General features: G+C 41.8%; 1 protein-coding gene across 1 annotated transcript; it reads left to right on the top strand.

The window, feature by feature from the left end:
* Positions 1-555: 555 nt before the first annotated feature.
* LOC139644060 (serine/threonine-protein kinase BRSK2-like) lies at positions 556-12614 on the top strand. The gene is made up of 20 exons (XM_071519435.1): positions 556-640; positions 942-1036; positions 1315-1400; positions 2255-2395; positions 3368-3484; positions 3874-3907; positions 4306-4374; positions 4809-4955; positions 6108-6139; positions 6334-6498; positions 6779-6876; positions 7823-7828; positions 7900-8053; positions 8200-8260; positions 9161-9785; positions 10136-10184; positions 10369-10492; positions 10844-11054; positions 11705-11794; positions 12415-12614. Exons 1-20 carry the CDS (start codon positions 556-558, stop codon positions 12612-12614), a joined length of 2589 nt encoding a protein of 862 aa, XP_071375536.1.
* The last annotated feature ends 2694 nt before the right edge of the window (positions 12615-15308 follow it).

The following is a 15308-nucleotide window of genomic DNA, read 5'->3' as shown; positions in this document are numbered from 1 at the left end:
GAGGTACGACATGTAACGTTAGGCTAGTACAAAATAAGCTGATGTTGTACAGAGGCAAAAGTCATTAGCTCGTCAACCTTGTCATGTTTATCTTTAGAGTAGTGGTCAGTATTTAACGCATAACAGCCTTGTATTTGTGTCATATATCAGTTTCTCAGCTTTTGCCTACCTCTATAACTGCAAGCTATTTAGTTCAATTAGTATACATGTTTGCTGTACTTCAAAGCAAATGTACCAGAAAACCCCCTTACTATTGCAAAAAGGAAAAGTAGTTGTGTCAGTGCATCGGGTTTAGATGAAAAAATGTTCAATTATCAACCAAAAGTTATAGGTCAGGACCAGTTTGGCTTGTACAATTTTTACACGCTCTCCCAGTAAATCTCAAAGTAGCAGTGTTACATCTAACCTATTTGTATCACTGAAGCAAAAAGTAATCCGTCTTTTGAGTCCGGCACTGTATTCCACAATAACTAACTTCCTAGCTGTAAAATATCACAGTAATTGCAATAACCACAGTGCAGTAATAGTAGTGTATTAGCTTGCAGTAAGAGCAGTATGAGTAAGGAACTGTCTCTGAGTCAGTCAGCTCAATATGTTGGGCCCTACCGACTGGAAAAAACACTGGGGAAGGGACAGACAGGTGAGTATACCAAATTGTTTTTGCTTTAAAAAATGATATAAAACTTAATAGCAATGTGACAAAGGATGTAAAACTGCTTTATTGTATTAATTAGTTTAGTTTTCATAGTTATTTTGGTAAAGTTTGCAAATATGTGATCTAAGTAGCAAGCATTGGCCTCTCTTTACCTTTCTCTTTCTGTCTTTTCCCCATCCCCACTTGCTTCTCTCTCTCTCTCTCTCTCTCTCTCTCTCTCTCTCTCTCTCTCTCTCTCTCTGTCTTTCTCTCTCTCTATCTCTTTCACTCTCTCTCTGCCTTTCAGGACTGGTCAAGCTTGGGGTCCATTGCATTACGGGTCAGAAGGTAGCGATCAAAATAGTCAACAGAGAGAAGCTGTCTGAGTCAGTTCTGATGAAGGTATGATGCTGTTGTTGTTGTTGTTGTTGCTGATGAGTTCATGCATTACATTTTGTACTCTGACTCTCTACAACATTGCTTCATAATCTCTACATTTGACTTCTGAATTAGTCAATTGATTCAGTACGATTCAGTAGATCCAAACTGACACTTGCAGGCTATATATGCACTTTTGCCATTTGAATTCCTCTCAACTGTCATTGAAATGCGTGTATCCTCTCTCTCTCTCTCTCGCTCTCTCTCTCTCTCTCTCTTTCTCTCTCTCTCTCTCTGGCCAGGTGGAGAGGGAGATTGCCATTCTGAAACTGATTGAGCATCCGCATGTGTTGAAGCTGCATGATGTTTACGAGAATAACAAATATCTGTGAGTTCATTGTACATTCAAAGGCTCCGTACAGCTGGGCCCAGCACAGTCTGACTGCCTATTTTCATACTGGAGATCAGACCCTGAGTGGGATGGATAAATGTTACTCTAAGGACTATATTAATCTTATTTCATCACCCTCATTCTCACTCTTTCCTCTATCTCCTGCATTTATCCTGTTTTTGATTTGTCCAAACTATAACACTGGTAAAAAAAAAAACAGCTATTGGTGATGTACTTTGCATTTCTGGGCCCATTTTGTTCTTTAGTGGTGTATTTTTCTTATTCCTGTGGATAACTGGCCAAATGTAGACGACGTGACATCACAGTGCTGGTACAATAGAGTTTGACAGCAGAAAATCTTTCAGATGTCTAAAACATTAAAAGTAAACGTCAGGTTTTGGTGTCAGTCCCCCAGAATCAAAGAGCAAGGGCTTCTTTCTAGACTCACCAATCTATCATAGAAGAGGCAGAAATACCAATTTCTCCAATTTCTGACAGTAGCCTCAATAGACCAGAATACAGTGCAGCCACAAAAAACACGCTGGCCTTTGAGTAAAGGATGAAAGTCATTCTGGGAAATGCAGGAAATCACTATCTGAAGTACAAGGCAGGTTGAGGGAAAGACAACAAAACAAAAAAAAAACAAATAAATTACACAAATAAAAACAGTGTAATACTATCTGAGGGTGGATTTTTCATTTTAGGCTATAGTTTCCTTCCTTCCTTCCTTCCTTCATATAATTTTTTTGCCCCCCATTTGAAAGTTGATTGGGAAAGCATTGATTGAAGGGTATTAGCGATAAAGATTGCACCGGATGAGTATCACACCATTCCTCCCTGTGTGTTGGCAGGTACCTGGTGTTGGAGCATGTGTCAGGAGGAGAGCTGTTTGACTACTTAGTGAAGAAGGGCCGGCTGACCCCTAAAGAGGCCAGGAAGTTCTTCAGGCAGATCATCTCTGCCTTGGATTTCTGCCACAGTCACTCCATCTGGTTGGTTTTTGCATAGAGCAGTTTTTCTCAAACTGGGGTCTGGGGTCACACATAAAAAACCCTCTCCATCTTCTCTTTTGTCCTAAATCAAATCTAAAAACAGGAAAATGATCTTTGATGGGAGCGCCTGGCCAAAACACTCCCAGATGGGGTGGATCGTGTTTGTGTGTGTGTGTGTGTGTGTAGTGATGGTGGGGGTTCCTCCACTAATTGCATATCTTTTTTGAGGTCTTTGGTCTGAAAACAATTTGAGAACCTTTGATGTAGAGCATATCAGGTACTTTATATGCAGCAGACTGCACACAGTACACAAGATTATACGTTATGTTATTATAGTACACATGCCAGATATGATTACTCAGTGTAAGGCATAGGCCTACAAACATTGGAATAAACACATAAACATTTACACAAGCACATTAGTACTATTCCTTGGCATGATCATTTGTTATTCCCCTTTTCAGCCACTAGTTGCAAAACCCTAAGACAAATATTTTCTCAACTTGCTCTGGTGTTGTTTATTAACTAGTGTTGTATATAAAAAACACAATATCAACCCCAGCTTACTGTTCCATGGCAACAGAAAACAGGTTTCCACTGCCTTAATCAACAGCAACAAACATGTATTGTTTCTAGGTCATGCCTCTTTAATCATATCAGTAGTAGCTGATGTTTGCAGCCACTTATAAGTGGACAAGTGGATGTTTTTGTGACAGTGTATGGAGGGAGACAGGAGTAGAGAAACATGTGATACTGTAGCATGAGCCAGTATTCAAACCACAAACAGTACTAGACAGCTAAACTCCTGCTTAAACTGATTAGGAGTGGGAACTGGCAGGGACTTCACTTAAATTGTTCTCTCTTCGACATGTCAAAACAATATATATTGTGTATACACAAATTATTTTTTCACCCCTAAACCCATTTGTCTAACGCTGTCTGATAATAATAGTTTGTGTTGTATGTGTGCAGTCACAGAGACCTGAAGCCTGAGAACCTGCTCCTGGATGAGAAGAACAACATCCGTATTGCTGACTTTGGCATGGCTTCCCTACAGGTGGGGGACAGTCTGTTAGAGACCAGCTGTGGGTGAGTACCAGCTGTATGTGTGTGTGTGTGTGTTTATAAATAATGTGTGCACTCTAAAATGACTCATAGTTTGTCTGTAGGGAACTTGCAATATACACATACGTAGTATATGTACTATATTGTACTAGAACAAGAGTAGCTGGCAGTGTAGCCAAGAACATCACACATACAGTAATAGAGATGCACTACATGGGAAATATTAGAGAGAAAGGGCTGGCAGAGTAGCCAAAAACATGTATATACAGTACACACACATGTAATGCTTTATATATTACACACGTACATACATTATATACCTAAAACAATCTGTTCTTCTAATATTGTACCAATTCTTGTAATGCTGCTCGTAGTATATGTATCTGCTCTAAAATATTTATTTTTCATTTCAGATCACCACACTATGCTTGCCCAGAAGTTATACGGGTAAGAGTCCACTCTTAACATTGCCTCGAAAATACTTTTTTTTTCTGTATGGAGAATATATCCAATTTTTTAGGTGATTTATTTTCTTTGCAGGCTCATTTTTAAAAAGGGTAATTCTGGAGGGCACTTAATGTCTTATTAAGTACAATCTAAAATGGTGATAATCCAATCCTGTGAATGAAAAGCTGTTTTCACAGTATTTTCCCCTGGACTAAGTACTGGATTAAAATGTTCCTTTTGACAGAGATTTCTATTGAAAGAAATGTCTTAGTCTTGGACAAGGCTTAAGTCGCCTGTGAAATTGCCCTTCAGTGGATTTAATCATGTACCGTAGCTCATTTGAGTGTTCAGACAATCAGTTGTTGGATTCATGGGTGCTCTCTCTCTCTCTTCGGCAGGGGGAGAAATATGACGGGCGGAGAGCAGATGTGTGGAGCTGTGGGGTCATCCTTTTTGCTCTACTGGTGGTACGTCTTTCATACACGTTTGTTTCTCCTTTTTTTCCAGATACATATTTAATTCCTTACTTTTTGAACACACCCCTCCTCTATCTTCCGTTTATATAAATTTGTCCCTTTTGTAAACCTTCCACGGAAATCTTTATCCATCCTCTACCCCATCTGTTTCACTTAAACTCTCTCTCTCTCTCTCTCTCTCTCTCTCTCTCTCTCTCTCTCTCTCTCTCAATTCAATTCAGTGAGCTTTTATTGGCATGACATACAGTACATTTGAACATATTGCCAATGCGTACAACAACAACACAACAAATACAACAAATGTAGGACAAAATGACATAAGAAAAATAGTATAAATTATACAACAGATCAGATTCCTCTTTAAATTGTCTTCTTTACTCTCTCTCTCTCTCTGTCTCCCCTCCTTTCCTCCCTCTCTCCCACAGGGTGCCCTGCCGTTTGACCATGACAACTTGCGCCAGCTCCTGGAGAAGGTGAAGAGCGGGGTTTTCCACATGCCCCACTTCATCCCCCCGGACTGCCAGGCCTTGCTCAAGGGCATGATCGAGGTCAACCCCGACAAGAGGCTCACGGTACGGGACCGCACTCACACCAGCCTCAGGCACGGTCTGCATGGCCCACTTAACACCTGGCATTAATATTCGTCTCATTTGCAAATTGTATCCAGAAATTATTTAGCCTGATTACGTTTACACCTGTATTAAAATGCATCTCCTGCATCCACATTGAATTTGGATTTTTCCCTTGCAAAACCTTTTCCAGTTTTATGGAGCTGTTGTTAATACTGTTAATGGTTTCATCAGCAGACATCTCTTGTTCCACATCAGTGAGTATCCTGACTCTACAATTTGATAGGTTACTCTTCAATAATTCTAGTTAGTTTTGAATCACTATTAGATTTGCCTACCCGTCTTTGCCTTGTTTGCATTTTGCAGCTGGATCTGCACACGGACGTTTATTTTTGTTATCATCGCATTGCTTTAATGCGTCTTGGGTGCATTTACACCTGGATTTTAAGCATTTTTGTTGTGTCCAAATACAATCTGGAAACATGTTAATGCCAGGTGGAAATGGGGTCTTTGTGCCAGGAATTTTTCAATATGAATTTAAAGGACTAGCTTGGCACTCATCAGGAATTGTCATGTGGTTTTACCAGCAGCCAGGTCCAGACCTGTATTTGGATTTTGTTGGTTTGTAGCTGATCTAGTTGACTTATATATATATCTGAGTTGATAGCTTAAATCCTCAAACATTACAAAGTATTCTTGCTGAAAGTCTATAATTACAGATACAAAGATATTACAGAGCATGTGTCTGTGTCATGGAATATCAACAAAGGTTCACTTTTCAATAACTGAAAAAAACTGTCTCTATTTACTATGAATGCCTACATATATTTGTACATTGTGAAAGGCGTGTCTTGTCTAATATTAATTGGGTTTAGGATCATGGATCTTATTCTATGTATTTGGGACATAGTCAGCTTCAGGTTGAATAAGGTTTCTCCAGGACACTGGTGATGTGTGATTTTTCTTTAAATTCTCAAACCAATACACATCGCAAATTGAATTTATTACAAAATACTCAGACGTGAGTAGGTGGCTTTTTGTGTACGTAAAAAGGGGACCTGGTGTGAATTGTTTACACCGCACAGCTCTGTGGCCATCTGGTTGTTAACAGACTGTAGCGACTAATGGTCCCATCTGCCCTGTCACCCCTTACAGCTAGAGGCCATCCAGAAACACGCCTGGTATCAGTGAGTATACCTTCATATGTACACTTGACTGCATTTGGAGTGAAATTAATATTTAATGAAGTAATGATTTTAAGTGATGTTGCGTCATATCTGTCATATTCATGTTGTTCGTGTGTGTGTGTGTGTGTGTGTGTGTGTGTGTGTGCGTGTGCGTGTGCGTGTGTGTGTGTGTGTGTGTGTGTGTGTGCTCCCAGGGGCGGTCGTAATGAGCCGTGTCCTGAGCAGCCTCCTCCCAGGCGGATATGTGTGGGGCGGATCTTGTCCCTGACTGAGCTGGACCCAGATGTGTTGGACAGCATGCACTCCCTGGGCTGCTTCAGAGACCGAGTCAAACTCACCCGCGATTTGCAATGTGAAGAGTAAGCATTTTTTCCCAACTCATAAACATATTTCTGAATGAGTGTGTCTCAGTGTGTTTGAGTGCTCTCTCTCTCTCTCTTTCAGTGTTTCTCTTGCTGATTTTTCTTGAATTACTTGACCCTTGCTTATTTCTTCTACTCGCCCTTTTTAAAAGAATTACCTGCTGTATTCACATATCACTCCTTTATATCTCCCTCTCACCAAACTGTAACATCTCCTCTCATACGTTTCGCTCCCTCCCTTCCTCCCTCCCTCCCTCCCTCCCTCTCTTTCTCTCAGAGACAACCAAGAGAAGATGATCTATTACCTACTGCTGGACAGGAAGGAGCGCTACCCCAGCTATGAGGATGAGGACTTGCCTCCACGCAATGACGTAGGTCAGTCATTAGGTGGCAGGATGGAGCCACTGGAGCGAGGGAGCCCCTCTCTCTGCCCCAATTTCTGTGAAGGATTTGTACCACGGCATGCAAGTATGTTTACATAAACTGGTACGCATTTTGGGAGGAGGTTGTTTTCACCCCTGTCTGTTTGCAAGATATCTCAAAAAATTGGTAGACAGATAGACCTTGGCCTAAGGATCAGCTGATTAGATTTTGATGATGAGGATCCAAGATTTTTGCCATTAGAAGAAACACTTAAACCATTACGACCATAAACTATTAACGGAGGCTGCAGCTTTGCAAGTTGGAGAATTGTTCAGAGTTTGCGGAGGTTTTCGCTCTACCGAGTTCCTTCTAGCTGGATTTGATTTTTGTCTTGGAAAATAATGTCAGGTGATGACATCTAAATTTTATGGAAACTTTTAGAATTATGTAGAGGTGCTATGTGTAACATTTTAGCATCAATAAATTACCACATTAATTTTGGGACATTAGTATAATTGCTGTAAATAAAGGAGACCATTGCCAAGAAGACTGGCAGCCTCTACCGGCCTCTACACTGCATTTTACATTGTGTACCACACAGGAATTATGCTGGATTGCTTTATGGGACAAAACAGGAAGAGGGCGCTGTTCTGCCAGTGCAAATGGAGCTAAAGATTTCAGAGTTTCTTGCAATGGCAGATGGTAAAAGGAGTTAAAGGCTGATGGAAAAATCACTTCCAACATGTTTATCCTTTTCAGTAGAACAAACAGAAAAGCACGCAGAGTGACGCCAGGCAGGAGGATGGGGGAGTAGTAGAAACATCCTCTTTGTGACTGGAAGCAATGGGGTTTATGGGAAATGTGGTCTTAATTTTGAGAAACAGTAGCATTTATAATACCACTGGCATGGGATAGAGGCTACCAGTCTTCAAGTATTAATGCCAGTCGTCTCCATAAGTTGTGGGTGAGAAAAACCTAGGATACTGAAGTTGATGTTGGCGGATCCTGTAATATCTTTTTGGTGGGGTCCCACAGCAGACCCTCCTCGAAAGCGCGTGGACTCTCCTATGCTGACGCGCCACGGCCGCTGCCGCCCAGAGAGGAAGAGCCTGGAGGTGCTGAGTGTCACCGAACAGGGGTCTCCCACCCCGCCTCGCAGGGCCCTGGACACAGCTGCACACAGCCAAAGGTACATGCTTACACACATAGAATACACACACTCTCAAAGATATACTTGAAATATTCTAGAAACACATTCTCTCTCTCACATAGTTTCTTGTTAAATTATTTCCCTGTCTGTTTTAATGACCTTTTGACGTCTGGTGACCCTCTCAGGTCTCGCTCAGTCAGTGGAGCGTCCACTGGTCTCTCCTCCAGCCCGCTCAGCAGTCCCAGGGTAAGGGCCTGTTGGTCAGCTGTTATCATTGACTTTGAATTGAGAATATACTGTAAACAACTGTTACTTATATGACTGCCTTGACAATCTAATAACATAATACAAACATGTAGTATTAAACACTGAATTTGAAAGCTTTACCATAAACCTTAATGATTTAATTCACTCTTGTAACCTTGCTCTACATTTAAGATGTTGCTGACATTAAACTGCTTCAATAAATTTTGAGCACACCTCACATACCCCCCTGAGATATCCATCTGTCAAGCTCCTGAATCATTTTACACATCATCACGACACCAATTCCTCAGAACAAATCTCACCCATCTGGAAGTTTTCATTGGCTTTTTCATAGCTTTTCTTCTGTCTCCACTTCACTTTTCACTTCTACAACATGCACTAACTAGATGTGAGCACAATTAGCTTGATATTAGTTGGCGTCACATGACAACATTAACATAGAACCTTTAAATTTGATAAATTAATTTCGGTTTCTTTGCTTTCCATCTAACAAAATGTAGATGGAATGCACTGTTGTTCATATTTAAACACAGTGGAACCTCAAAACTGTATGAAAACCATCAATGAATAGTAAAGTAAAGAAGCATTTACTGTCATTGTACCTTTGTCACGACCACTGTCTACTGTCACTGCATACTCATGAAAGATATGAAAGGCATCCAACAGAAAATTGACTGTAGGGCCAAAATGAAAATGAATGAGTTTTTATAGTTAGCTATAGTAGAAGTGCAATTGACACTTTCATTATTCACAAGATGCACTCTTTTGTCACGAGCCATGACACTCATTTCCATCCTTCTTTCTCTATGTTCCATCCCCTCTCTTTCTTGTTATCCATCTCTCCCGCTCCCCTCCAAACCCACTCCCCAGTCCTATCAGAGCCCAGTCTTCACTTTCAGCCAGTCCGATGTCACCTCCGCCACCGCTACCCCCCTCACAAAGGAGCCCAAACAGGGAAGCGTCACCACTCCTCGCTCAACGAGGGCTCACGACAAGCCCAAAGCTCCCCTCAATCCCAAGACCCAGACCCTGCCAACCAAGGGACCCGCCGAGCGACCCCACCTCCAGCCCATCAAGTCCCTGCCCCTGCACAACCCTCCCTCCCGCTCACCCTCCCCTTCTCCACTCCTCTCGCCCTTCCCCCGTTTCTTCTTCTTCCCCTCGTCCTCTGTCCTCAAGTCAGTGACTAAGAGCTTCTACCCAAACTCTGCCCACTCTGTTCCGCAGGTCACTCCCCAGGGCTCTCCGTTGCCCACGCCCCTGGGCACCCCCGTCCACCACCCTCACCACCCCTCCTCCACCCCGCCCTCCTCCTCCTCGTCCTCGTCCTCCTCACGGGCGGAGGGCGGGGGAGGGGTGGGCTCCTTGTCGCTGACCCCGCCCTCCAGCCCAGGAGGGGGAAGCGGCATGGCGGCAAGCAGCTCCGCCCACTGGAGGACCCGCCTCAATTCTTTCAAGAACAACCTGCTGGGCTCACCCCGCTTCCACCGTCGTAAACTGCAAGGTGAGTGTCTCATATTTAGATGGGAGTAGCATTGTCTTTTTTAGGGATGCACCAACGCCAATACAGCTATGGGATAACAGACCTAGGCTAAAATAGGGTATCAGTTTCAAAGAGTTTCCTCAGTACTAAAATTCGATGTGAAGAGCCAGGTATAATGCACCAGAAATCAAAGTAAAGCAAATTAATTTCTGTTCTTTTTCAATATAGAAGCATTTCAGACCTCTCTAATGGGGAAAAAATGTATTATATCTAAATGATTTTTGTCCAATGACTCCAAACTGAATATCTAAGATAATACTGTTAAAAATTAATATCTCAGATCTTAAAAGACATTACATCCCCTTTTCTAGTACCTACATCGGAGGACATGTCCAGCCTAACACCAGAGTCCAGCCCTGAGTAAGTCACCGTTCATGCACACACACACACACACACACACACACACACACACACACACACACCCTTGAGATAAACCGCTGCTGAAGTGTGACTCATTATCGCACTATAAACCTGTCTGTGTGTGCGCTTGTTTTCTCGGGTTTTTGCTCATACAGTTTTTGTACATGTGTGTCCGTTCTCCCAGGCTGGCCAAGAAGTCGTGGTTTGGGAACTTCATCAGCTTGGAGAAAGAGGACCAGATCTTTGTGGTGATCAGAGACAAACCTCTGAGTTCGGTCAAAGCTGACATCGTCCACGCCTTCCTGTCTGTGAGTATCTGATGTGGTCTGTCTCTCACACCACTCAGTATCACAGCTCACCACCAGCTTGTTTGTAGAAAGCATGACTCTCACCGGCAAAACATAATCGTAAGGAACTCACATGGACTCTCATACGCACTTCATTTCTGTCTTTATTTCTCTCTTTGTTTCAAGTGTTACTCTCTCGTGGCACGTTGATGGATCACTTTGCTTTCTTGTTCTTTCACCAACGGCTCACTCTTTCTCTCTTCTCCTCACCCTCACCCTTTGTCTCTCTATACTCACGTTGGCCCCCCATACCTCTCCCGCCTCGTAAGTCTGTCGGTCTCTCTGCTTCTTCTCTGTCTCCCCACCACGCAGATCCCATCGCTCAGCCACAGCGTCCTCTCCCAGACCAGCTTCCGGGCCGAGTACAAGTCCTCCGGCGGCCCCTCCGTCTTCCAGAAGCCCGTCAAGTTCCAGGTGGACATTGCCTTCTCCGAGGGCGAGAGGGAGCGAGAGAGGGAGAGGACCGAGCGCGAGGGCAGGAGGGAGACAGGAATCTACAGCGTGACGTTCACCCTCATATCAGGCAAGCGGAGTGAGAGTTGGGAGTGGAGGAATGATTGATTTAGTACAATTTTGTGTATGCGGTTGAAAATTGTGTGGGATATTTTGGTGGCGGTGAGTTACTTGACTGTGGTTTTGGTGTGTACCGCATGGTTATTATAGTCTTGCATTTTTCATTAGTTTTTATTTTTATTTCGTTTTGACTTTTTGTTTTCAATTTCAGTTTAGTTTTAATTCATTTTTAAAGCGGGTTTGCTAGTTTAGTTTAGTTTTTAGTTTTTGAAAATGCTTAGTTTTAGTTTAGTTTTTATTAGTTTCAGTGTTAGTTTGTCTTTTTTTGTAATATGGGGTATTTGTCAGGGGTGAGATTCAAAAATTCAAAATACTAGGCTTATGTATGAAATAAATTGACAAAGATGAAAACTAAAGACATTTTCTCTATAATTTTAGTTTATTTTAGTTAGTTTTGTAAACACACAATACAGTTTCAGTTATCGTTTTTTTGTAAAGCCTCGTTTTTATTTTTTTTTCAGTTAACGAAAATGTTTTTTCACACCTAGTTTTCGTTATTTCCTTAGTTTTCATTAACGATAATAACCTTGGTGTACCGACTTAAATGTGTGTGTGTGTGTGTGTACGTATGTTTCTGTGTGAATTTGTGTGCATGCCCAGGTCCGAGTCGCAGGTTCAAACGAGTGGTGGAGACGATTCAAGCCCAGCTTCTCAGCTCCCATGATCAGCCCATGGTGCAGGCCCTCTCTGGTGAGACTGCTTACACACACATGCATACATGTGCACACAGACAGACACACACACCAGGGTAAGAAGAAGAAGAAGAAATTTATTGAACTATGAAATAATCAATTTTTATTACATATGGGCAAATAAACACTCAATTTGTACCACTAAGATTTGTTTAATTTTAGATCATAATATACCACACGTCCCACACTTCTTTCCCACTGCCGTTTTTTTTTACCGCAGTTTTCCCCTCTCTGTCCCCCAACCAGTCCATCTTCCACCCTTCAATTGTTGAGTTTTTTACAGTATTGGTTGTTTTATTTTTTGTTCACGCAATGGTTTGTATGGGGCTAGCATTTTCTTCTACTGCTGGCTGCGCGGTGCCAACATTTTCTACTTCTTCAGGCTGCATACTCGGTTGTTTCCACAAATATTTGGCAACTCAATTGTATAATAATAAAATATGAACAGGGTACCCTCATTTTTAATTTCAATGGCATTTTATAAACTATCAAGGCCATTTTTGTCCCAAGCCCCGGTTAATTTCTGACCCTGACACACGCAAACACACAGCTCATATCTACATTGACACATGGGCTAAAGAGTGACTTTCCTGTCCTTCTCTCCTGACCCCTTCCCAGATGAGAAGAACGGCCGGCCCCACGGGACCCCCACCCGCCAGAACTCACGGCGTTCCGAGGGTGGGGGCGACAGGTGCGAGTGGGGTGAACGAGGCGACGGCGGAGGCATAGGAGGCAGCGGGGGAGTTCTGCAGCGCAGAGGCTCTGGAAAAGAGAGAACCCGACTGCTGTCCTCCAACGGAACCCAATCCCAACCCTAGGACAGAAAGAGAGACCGTGCAGCAGGATGCCTAAACTACACTGGAAACAAGACAGTATAACTTCATCTCCAAGTATCCCTGCAAGCCATGAGCTATCTCCTATTCTTCCTTGACTAAGTAATTGAAGGTGCTTGACCATTGCAAGGATTGAGAAATAGCTTTTTCCCCTCTCATGCTTTTTTTTTTTTTTCAACTTGACATTCTCTCGACCCTCTGGATCACCAGGATTCCTGCCCTTGAATGAAAAAGAAGTGATAAGGACTCACCCTTTAATGAAAAAATAATTATACGTGAATGAGCAGTTTGGTATCCATCTTAGATACAGCTTCACAGATCAAACTAGGAATTTTGAAGCGCTAACGTGCATGCCAGTTAGCAAATCAGCCTGCTAAAGGATGCTAACATGATCAGATAGGCTAGTCTACCATATCATTGCAATACAGTATCTGACACCAAAAAGGAAGAACTTGAAAGAACACAAAGTCTTGTGATGGTTCTCAAGATTAGTCTAAATTAGTCAAAATTATCCAACTCATACCACTATCAAGGAGCATACAATTACCAATCCATACTGGAAGACGTTTTGCCCTCAGTATCTCAGCAGACGCACCCCGACAGTTAGCAACCTGCTACCACTTCAATGAATGAGCTGAACAAAACACAGCAAAAGGTCCTGATTTGCTTGGGAGAAATTACATCCCAGAAATGGGAATTCCAGCAATGTCTTCTCCTGAGGTAAAGAAAACCAACATGTTAAGCTAAGTGAATGTGAAAAAAAATTATTTTTTTATTTAGTTTAATTTAGGATTATACATTTCTTTTGAGGATGTCAGTAGCACAGCGAGAGCAGTGAAGGTAGGAACTGAGCACACATGCTTCAGTGTGGGAGACGGGAAGCGAACCAGTCGGTTTTTGGCAGGCATCCATTTAAAGTTATGTGTTTGGAATTTTTTTGTATTTTGTTTTTACTCAGAGACAATATGAAACAATGCAACCGAGATTTTTTGCGTTGGAACCCCCTTGCTCTGAAGAAAAGTATTTTTGATTTGAAAAGAAATATGAACATATATGGAAAAAAAAAAAAACACTATGCGTGAATAGTTCCATGAACCTCATCACTGCTGTTTGTGCCCAGATTGAATGAATAGAGCATTCCAGGCCTGTGGATCGGACAGACCTTTCTCGTTGAGCTTGTCTCATATTGCCATAGTAATCACATATTGACTCAAAACAAAAACAAAACAAAAAACACAAACTAACAAAAAAACAAACAAACAAAAAAAAAAATCTCCGAACATTCATCAATGGACATTCTCATGATGCCCGGACTCAAAAAGCTTGCGATGTCAATTCCTTGTTGAGCAGGACTTCAAAATGGGAAGCAAGCAGAGAGAGTCTCCTACCACACTCCAGTCCCTCACTCCAGTGTTCACCAACAAGCCAAGTAGTCCATCACTGCACCCGCCAGTCGCACCATTCTGCAAGCAGACGTAGCACCTCCGACGGTCACGTATTACTCTAGTATTCTATCAGACTAACCGACATTCATCACCAGTCTTCCATACGGCACAATATGCAACAAAATTGCAGAATGTTTTCAGAGGGATACGCAGTGCTACAGTGCTGTTTATTTGTGTATTTATTTATTTTTGTTTATATATTTATCCGCCTATTTATTTATTTATTGTTTATTTATTTATTTATTATTTGGTCATTTGTTTGTGTTATGGATTTGTTTACATATTTGATTTTATGCCAACAAAATATATCAAGAGCTAATTCAAGAATTTATTTCCTTTCCTCATTACCACTCCTTTTCAACCCTTCTTTCCTTCAGTATCTTAATGATTTTGATTGCATTACTGACAGGTTTGTCTCACCTCACCTTCTCCAATGATCTTTGTTTTTATTTCACATCGCTTTCGTCACGCTTAGCTCTGATAACAGGGATGTGTGTGAGACGAGTGGATGATGGCTGCGTAAGACGCCGTGAGCAGTCACTGTGCGTAACAGAAACAAAGTGAGGAAGGCTTGTTTTTGAACAAACAAATGATAACACAAGGAGCTCTCTTCAAACATCCTGTAGGGATATGTGACTGACCCAGGAGCATTAGATGGATAAACACAACCAATCCTAACATGCACACAATTTTTCTCTCACACATTGAATGCTTGCTAATTCTCTTCATCTCTTGCTTTATGCCTTGTCCCTTTGACCTGTCTGTCTGCCTTCACCTGTTGTGTAGCCATCATCAGCACAAGAGAAACTGTACGAAGTCGTTAGCTTCACTGTCCGTACACACTTTATGATTGCTCACCACCATCATTTTCATCTTTGTCATCATCACCACCTTCACCTCCACTTTCATTGACCCAACTCTAGCTAAGATTGTAAACTATTCTCCATTCCTAAGGGTCAGTAGAATAAGGTGTTAAAAAAAAGAAATGTCTGTATCATAATTTAAATATAAAAAGTGCACTATTATAACTATTGCCTGTGATAAAAAGAACAATTATGGTTGAATTGATGGTCAAAATAAAGAGAGATCCACCTTATTGTTATGGTTATAATAATAAACCCTAAAATCGTGTGTCTTGTCTATTTAGTTTCTGTGTTAAAGTGGTGTATTTGTCCGTTTTATGTGGCTGTGTTCCTTTTAACATACAGTAGTTAATGCCAAAAAGCTTATAGCC

This window comes from Centroberyx affinis, unplaced genomic scaffold (genome assembly GCF_046629955.1).
Source record: "Centroberyx affinis isolate AG114_WGS23_722 - 3 ecotype Tasmania unplaced genomic scaffold, CSIRO-AGI_Caff_v1 ptg000697l_1, whole genome shotgun sequence".
Taxonomy (NCBI): Eukaryota; Metazoa; Chordata; class Actinopteri; order Beryciformes; family Berycidae; genus Centroberyx; species Centroberyx affinis.
Note: the sequence above shows the minus strand (reverse complement) of the source record. Positions and strands in the feature narration are given on the sequence as shown.

Coding starts and splice junctions, on each gene's coding strand:
- LOC139644060 (XM_071519435.1), top strand. CDS start 556: ATGAGTAAGGAACTGTCTCTGAGTCAGTCAGCTCAATATGTTGGGCCC. Junction 2,396..3,367: donor TGCCACAGTCACTCCATCTG/GTTGGTTTTTGC, acceptor GTATGTGTGCAG/TCACAGAGACCTGAAGCCTG. Junction 4,956..6,107: donor ACCCCGACAAGAGGCTCACG/GTACGGGACCGC, acceptor CACCCCTTACAG/CTAGAGGCCATCCAGAAACA.